Source organism: Dendroctonus ponderosae, unplaced genomic scaffold, assembly GCF_020466585.1.
Source record: "Dendroctonus ponderosae isolate FM_Combo_2020 unplaced genomic scaffold, Dpon_F_20191213v2 Dpon_F_20191213_8, whole genome shotgun sequence".
Lineage (NCBI taxonomy): Eukaryota > Metazoa > Arthropoda > Insecta > Coleoptera > Curculionidae > Dendroctonus > Dendroctonus ponderosae.
The window spans coordinates 5,173,871-5,182,051 of record NW_026019016.1 but is presented as its reverse complement, the minus strand read 5'-3'; the positions used below and the strand labels follow the sequence as shown (position 1 = coordinate 5,182,051).

Here is an 8,181-nt window from a genome sequence, read left to right as displayed (position 1 = left end):
ACATGAAAAACTTTCGTAGGACGTATTTTCTTGTAAAGTTCATATTTACTGAGATATCGCACTTTGACGCACTAATGAGCAACCCTGTATATGGCAAACCATGCGTCTTATCGACTTTCAGCAAGAGCAACTTTTCCCGTAGAAACCTTCAGTATTTTGTTTTTTATCAGCTTTTGATAGCAACGCACACGGAAAGTAGCGCAAAAGTCGGTAAATTCACCTTTAAAACTGCGCCAACCTACGCAAAACCGGGTTGTGTTGGTGCCATTCACACAGTTTCTGTTTGTGTGTTTATGTTTATGGAAAAGCTCTTAATTGGCGCCCATTTAAGGCCATTTCAAGAAATTACAGGTTAATAAAACCGCACCTACCTTCAAAACATCGCTCTGTCGGTAAAACTCCTACTAAGGAAATGCTTGAATGTCCACAACCTCACAGTGGTGACAGCAAACGTCAGAAAATTGGCAAAGTAAAAAATAGCGTTTTTTTCTAAAAAAACGCACTATCGGTCGCGGAAAAAACACAAAATGGAGGCGGAAAACATTTTCTTCCAGAACATCAGCAGTTTTCCAATGAAAATCGGCAAAAACCGGGAATTTTTCGCAAAGTTTGAGGAGCAAATCACGCTGACTGATCATTGAACAGACTAATTTGACGCATTGAGCTGACATCGGCGCACTTTTGAAAGCTTATAGATTGATAACTCAACTGAACAACTTAACGGTTTATGAAACTTTTTGCCCCAAAAACTCACTTTATAAACAAAATCCACCTAGCAAGAATCGAATAGGGAAATTTGAATAATCCAGCACCAAAAAACCCGATTCGACTAATAAAACTCACTTAGCAGCTCCAGACTTGGGATTTTTACATCCATATTACTGGAAAAACATGCGTTTTATCGACTTTCAGCAAGAGCAACTTTTCCCGCAGGAAGCTTGAGACTTGCGTTTTGAGCTTTAAAAACTTCTCAAAACCCGGGCATAGCAAAGTTAGGGCGCAATTTCCCTCAACTATACAAGTTTGGTTACCTTTCGTCCAATTTCCAAGAACTGCTCATTTCACTCCAGGCGCTCATGCTTCGGTTGCGGCGTGCCATCAATGAGGGTCGGTAGAAGTTATCGGAATCGTCCTGCAGCATTTCCGCAGGAAAATTTACGCGAGCTTTTCCAATAAGTGGCGAAGGGGAAGCGTCGCTGTTCGGCAACATTACGTAGTTCCATGAGGGGTCTTCGGACCCGAATGTCCTCAGAGGCTCCATCGGGCCAGTCTTTGGAGCCACGGTTTCAGCTGGGGACAAACTGGCGATAGTAAGCCGGTCGGGCGGTTCCGGTCGTAAAAGCGATCATGCCAACCGAAAAAAACTCATTACTCCAAAGCAAGCCTGTGGATTGTCCTGCAATTTATACAGCGTTTGCCCAACATATCAGCCTGCCAAACTAGCAAGTCTCAACAAAATTGGACTTTAGGCTGATTTGTGACAAACCGGCAAACTCGAGGGGGAACTTTAGGGTCGAGGCAAGAAAAAAATTCGTATCGTCTCCACAGGCTTAAAAAGTTAACTGCAATCTGTACAGTATTTACACAATTCATCAGCCTGCCCAACTGTGAAATTTCATCAGAATTGGGCAAATAGTTGAATTTTGGCTAGTCCTGAAACTTGACCCACAAAACAAGAGAAACCTTACTGGAGGGCGCAAATAAAAAAATGGCTATTGGCATAAAATTTATACAGAGTATGTACAACTCATCACTGAATGGAATGAGAGCAGGTTTTGCTTCTTTAACTTAGATTCCTGCTCAGTGTAAATTAATGAAATGGTCGCTGTTCTACGTCAACTAAGTCTACACATTCCTGATGTTCGATGACTACGCTGGAAGCTGCAGGATGATGGCAATAAAACGCAAGTCTCCTCACAAATGGTTTTAATTTGCTGATGATTCTAAATGACTAGAAGCAGGCCTACAATGTAAAAAACAGCACAGTCGCAGAATCTAAAAAACGATGAAAATCAAGCGTGTTTTGTTAGCAAACGAAAAAAATTGTCAACTGTTTTACCTCTTTTATAAACCAGGAACGCACAACGAAATGTAAAGAGTGATCGCATTAAATCGCATAGGTGACCAGAGGAAATTGACTGATTTCATGTGTATGTTGCAGTGAGAAGGATTTAGGGCTTGGAACTAATCAGATGCCAGATAAGACACGAACAGTTCCATTCAATTTTCAGAGGAAAATGGGCAACTCCTCTTTTGCTGCGTACTCTGCGGAAGCGCGAAAGAGACTGTCCGTTTTCCGTTCCATATCCAGAACTCCGCATCGATCCAGAGATACAGTCGGACCCAAGGTGCAACGAAAGGAGTCGTGTTTTGCCTTTGTTTGGCCCGTTAGTTTTTACTTTGTTCATACAAAACGCCTATTTGTTTTCGGACTTATGGATGGATCCGCCACATATACACAGGGTGAATGGAGTCGCTTCAGTCAATAAAACTCCCTTAGTGGATCGAGACTTTGGAGCCTCAAGTCCAATTTACTGGAGATCCATGAGTTTTATCGGCTTACCACAGGAGCAACTTTTTCCGCAGAAAATCTCTCACTGTCGCATAAGGGTTTGAAAAATCCTCAAATTTTCCGCATAGAAAAGTTAAAGCTCGTGTTTCGGTTGCGATCAATGAATCCTGCAGCATTTCCCCAAGAAAAGTCACGCGACGTTTTCCAATTAGTGGTGAAGGCAGGAAGCATTTCCGTATCTAAGTACATAAAATATATCAATTACAGGCCTGTTTTGGGTTAACCCGGCTTGGAGCAGCGATTTTTTGCACTCTGCGCCCTATAGAAAACTTTTCTAGATTTTTGCGCCAACTTTGACAACTTGCGAAAATTCAACTCTTTTCCTGATTTTGATGAAATTTCATTGTTCAATAGGTTGATATGTTGTGTAAAGACTGTATAAATTGTAGATGACCAGTCAGGTCTGTTGTCAAGTTACGAATTTTTACTCCAGGCGCGACCCCAAAATTTGCCATCAAAATCAGCCCCAATCTCAATTTGGGACAAACTTGCCAGTTTAGCAGCCTGATATGTTATAAAAACATTGTATACATTCTAGGTCAATACAGCTTCCTAGCGTACAAAAGCGATTTTTTATTTGCTAATAATCTCTAAAATTTTCCTGCTTCAGGAGTCAACTCTGAGAAGGTGCCAATATTTAACCCTTCGCCCTATTTCAATGGACTTCGACATTTCGAAGAACTGATATTTTGCGTACATACTGGACAAGTTGCAGATAACTATTAAAGTCTGTAGTTGCAATATGAATTTTTTATTTTAACTTCACTCAAAAATTCCCCCTCAAGTTTGCCGGTTTGCCACAAATCAGCCCCAAGTCTAATTTCATTGAAACTTGAAAGTATGGTAGGCTAATATGTTGGGAAAACGCTGTAAAAATTGTAGGACAATCCACAGGCTTGCTTTGGAGTAATGAGTTTTTTTCGGTTGGCATGATCGCTTTTACGACCGGAAACGCCCGACCGGCTTGCTATCTCCAATTTGTCCCCAGCTGAGTTTTATTAGTTGGAAGAGAATATTTTGGTGCCAAATTGTTCAAGTTTCCTTATTCGGCGGATTTTCAGTAATAAGTGCGTTTTTGGGGCAAAAGGTTTTATAAACCGTTGACTTGTTCAGTTCAATTATAACCTTGAATATTCTAGAAGCATTCAAATATACGTCGATGTCTACTCAATGCGTCAAATTAGTTGTTCAATGATTAGTCGGCGTGATTTTTGCGAAAAATCGCGGGTTTTTTTCGATTTTCATTGAAGAATTGCTTATGTTCTGAAAGAAAATGTTTTTCGTCGTCATTTTGCGGATTTTCCGCGACCGATAGTGCGTTTTTCTACAATTAAACGCGATTTTTCACTTTGCCAATTTTCTGACGTTTGCTGTCAACGCGGGTGTTAATATTAACATTAGCCAAGGTTAGAGTGGATTTTTAGAGACATTTTGGTGCTTTTAGTGCAGTTTTGAGATTTTCCGGCAATAAATGGGTTGCGAAATGCACAGTTCAATGGTAGGTGCAGTTTTGTAAAACTAACTTTGATTTTTTGAAATGGCCTTAAGTAGGCGCATAAACCTGTTGCTGTAATACGAATTTTTTCTGACTGGACTCAAAAGTTTCCCATCGATCAGCCCCAAGTCCCATTTGGTTGAAACTTGCTAGTTTCCGAGACTGATATATTAGGCAAACGCTGTATAAATTGCAGGACAATCCACAGGCTAGCCTTTGAATAATGACTCGATTCGATTTTAAGCTTTTTAGCGCACAAAAACTCGACTTTAATTGAATAAAATATTTATTTTAAAATATTTTAATTCTGAACAACGTTTTTTGACAAGTTAAAAGTTTATTTTTTTGATAACGCGCTTGTTAACAGTAGAAAACTAGTATCCTATATTACAAAATGTCATTCAAATGATGAGCAGATAACAGCGTGTCACATGCAGAATTCTACATTGATCGAATAAAACTGTTCTCTATTATTGCCACGTAACAACGAAATTACGAGATCAGTGTACAGGGTGTCCGAAAACAATTCGTTTCCATCATCAGTAGCCATCCAGGTCTGATTTGCCTGTGTTTGATCCGCCCATCCGTTTGGACACCCCAAGTGTATTATTGTTAGAAAACATGAAATCAAGTACACATCAAAAATTGCTGAGAACAATAAACAAGTGTCTTAACAATAGCCTAAAACACAGTTATGTAAAAATTGTCGATTCCATTGATGCTTCTCGATCTCCGCGCCATCAATCTACTAACTGTACACTTTTAGAATGATATCTACATTAAAACCTACAAACTAGCTTGGCGTCAATAGTAGTAAAAAGTACCAACCTAGAAAGCGGCAGATCGCAGTTCTGCATTGGCGACACAATTGCTCATTGAGAGGGAGGTACAATCGAGGTTTCGTTAAGTCAAAGAGGGTGTCGATGCGGAAAGAGGCGATTTTAACGTGCCCGAACGCCTAAGAAAGTAGTTATTGTACAAAATTGTGCCAAAACTAAACTCCTTCATAGAACTAATTAACAGCTGGCGATGTTTGATTGAATCGATTTGATTTGAAACTCTTCTCATCCGCAACTTCTAAAACAGCAGCGTGGATTTAAAATTTGATTAATGAAACTCTAGAACCTTAAAGTGGCTTAATAGTCTATGTTAATTGACATATATAACATATGTAACAAGGAAAATGCTCTTTAATTCTACAAGCATGTACAGGAAACTATTCTATCTCCAGGCCATAGTAAAGAGCAATGGATCATTTGATGCCGAAAGGCCTTTTCTTCTTCAATTCTTCAAATTCTTGGACAAAATTTCACAGTTTAACACATATTGTACAGGCTGTTTAAATAGTGCCATGATCATGTAGGAGGTTGGTTAAAGTTGAAATCCTTCTGCAATCAACTGATCAGTCAACAAAAAAGTATACGATGTTATGGCCTCAGGTCTTCTGAGTAATTTGCACCTTTAGCCGTTCTAGAGATATTAATTTTGTTATGACCGGTTACATTTGCTGCAATATTTAGCGCGGAAAATGTGACCGGCCATAAAAAAATGAATGTCTCTCAAATGGCTCAGGATAAGCAGACGATTCGAGCTCCACAGTATTGAGAAGACATAAGGTCATGACATCGTATTCTTTTTTTCGCTCTCAGTACCCGATGTTGCACGCATAAAGAATAAATCTTTGACAAAGAAAAAATTGCAGTGTTTAAACGCCCTGTACAATAGTTTATTTCATTTTTTGCTTATATTGAATTGACATTTTGTTTAGAATTCGATAAAAAAATATTCAATTGTGAGTGAAAAATTAGTATATTGGGCTAGCAGGACCATACAGGTCCCAACGGGAACTGCATCGATTTCTGTATGGCATACTGTAATTAGGAAACTCGTGCGTTTTTCGGAATTTTGGGCCCTCGGGAAGATAATTTTTTGCTGATGTTTCTTACGCCAGTTTCCCAAACTCACCAGTTTCAAACCAAAGTCTTCTGATCAATCATTTGCTGAAACTGCTGAGTTTTCGCGATTTCAAGGCCTCGTGGCCTTAGGTGACTTTAACAGCTCTGAAGCTGCAAGCCACTCGTGCTCACGAAACGTCAGCAAGAAATTATTTTCCAAGTCGGCCTAATAACAGCCCGAAAAAGTTACCAGTTTTAGGTCGATCCAATAGCAGTTTTATGAGTTTTCGGCCATCAAATGTCCGATTGAGAGTGAAAAAAGAGCATTTATCTCGAATTTCAACTGCTACAGCTAAATTTGAAAAAATCCCTATTAGAAAACACGCATTTCAGTCGTCGAACGAATGCAAACGCATCATCACAATATCGATATCGGCCGTTTGAGTTTCCCATCGTTTTCCCGTGCCGTTTTGGTGGAAGATTGGCACCAATACTTGCGCATTTTGCCCACAATGAAGCCAAAGTCGTGCATGGCCAGGCCGGTGAGACTGAATTCCCGATTCAGAATGTTGAGGTTCTTCAGGCAGCTCCTTTTTAGTCAGTCATCCGATTCCATGCCAATCAGTTCGGCCTGCAGGCGGCCTTTGTATTTGCAGCAAATCGTCATGCAGAATATTCGCAACGCAAACCGGAACTGCGGACTCAGAATGATCAGAATGAGCGCCTTCCAGAAGGAGTTGAGGAAGCCCAGCCAGACGACGCCAAAGTGAAGAAACTGCATCTGGAACTTCACGCCAGTAAAGTACTCGTAGAGCTTGACGCTAATATAAGGCGTCCAAGAGCACCAGAAGGCGACGACTAAGGCGAAGGACATCATGTGGCTGGGGTTGGAAAGATTCTCCGATAAGGCTGTTGCGTACTCTTTGTCGTGGAACGGATACCCGCTGCGCAACCTCTTCAGCATCATGAAGATGTAGGAGTAGGTGTAGACGATGGTGATTAGGCTGGGCCCTAGAATCAGAATGGAAAGGGTGGCGGAATAGGCGGCCATGCTGCCCCAATCCAGCATGCAGACATAGGCGTCCCTATCGAACAAGGGCTGATTGAAGCCGAGCAGTGGCGGGCAGCACAGCATGGCCGAAGAGATCCAGGTGAAGGCCATCCAGCACTGGCAGCGCGTTTTCGTTTGCAGCGTTTCGTAGCGCAGCGGCTTCCGCACGGCCAGATAGCGATCCACGCTGATCCACATGAACGTGTAGACGGTTACCGCCCATAATGTTACCTGGAACAGGGAAAAAGTCGCAAATTGGCAACGGGGGTGGCATGTGGATTACCTCGAGGTATCCGAGCAGGCGGCACAGAACATCCCCATATACCCAGTCTTTGATTATTGCCGGATATACGGAAAGTGGAACCACGATGACGCCGCATAGCAAATCGGCCACTGCCAGGGACAAAAGGTAGCTATTGATCACTTCCGATGGACCTGTAAATTATTCATGGATCATCTACTTTCTATTACATTTGCCCACTTTTATGGTTGAGATTAAGAGCGGTTTTTAGAAGACAATTTTCCGTTTTGCATGAAAATGAGAAACATTTCTAAATTAATGTTTTATACAAAAAAGATGCGCATTTTAATGCTCTATGCAGCAATGGTAACGGCAGCTTTACAGCGTAACTGGTTTTCTTAATATGAGCTAAAGACTAAGGGAGGTTTAGGTTTTTGCCTTTATTTTTAATTTTCCAATTTTGCGCAACAAATATAAAAACTATAAATTGTTTTGTTTTAAATGTTTTACATAAAAAGGTGCGTATTTTAATGCTCTATCGTCACTGGCAACGGGAATTTTATAGCTCAGCCGGTTCTCTTCATATGAGCCAAAGAGTAAGGGCGGTTTGGGGATCCGCGTTAATTTTAAATTTTCCCATTTTGCGCGTAAACTAGAAAATTTTCTAAATTGATGTTTTATTCAAGAAGGAGCGTATTTTAGTGCTCTAACCGGAATGACAACTGGAGCTTTACAGCTCAACCGGTTCTCTAAATTCGAGCCAGAGCTTAAGGGCGGTTTTTAAGATCCACGTTAAATTTAAATTTTCTAATTTTGCGCGAAAACTGAAAACAATATATACAGGGTTATTCACGCTATACGGCACGGACGTTTGCGGCTAGCCCGTTTGTTTTTTGCAAAGTATTATTTGATGAATCCACAGACGCC

The 8,181-nt window shown here is 40.8% G+C and overlaps 1 protein-coding gene and 1 long non-coding RNA gene across 2 annotated transcripts in view; both read right to left on the bottom strand.

Moving 5' to 3' along the window:
• Positions 1-1,713: 1,713 nt before the first annotated feature.
• Positions 1,714-2,271, bottom strand: LOC109546861. Its single transcript, XR_002172819.2, has 2 exons — positions 2,060-2,271; positions 1,714-1,995 (listed from the first exon to the last, which is right to left on the bottom strand). It is a non-coding gene; the product is annotated as an uncharacterized LOC109546861 (long non-coding RNA).
• Positions 2,272-4,344: 2,073 nt separating this feature from the next.
• Positions 4,345-8,181, bottom strand: part of LOC109546874 (G-protein coupled receptor 52) — a 6,477-nt gene continuing 2,640 nt past the window's right edge. Inside the window, exons 3-4 of the mRNA XM_019918033.2 lie at positions 7,297-7,448; positions 4,345-7,244 (exon numbers count right to left, since the gene is read on the bottom strand). Of these exons, the coding sequence (XP_019773592.1) occupies positions 6,561-7,244; positions 7,297-7,448 (836 nt within the window). The 3' untranslated portion in view covers positions 4,345-6,560. The remainder of the gene's footprint in view (positions 7,245-7,296; positions 7,449-8,181) is intronic.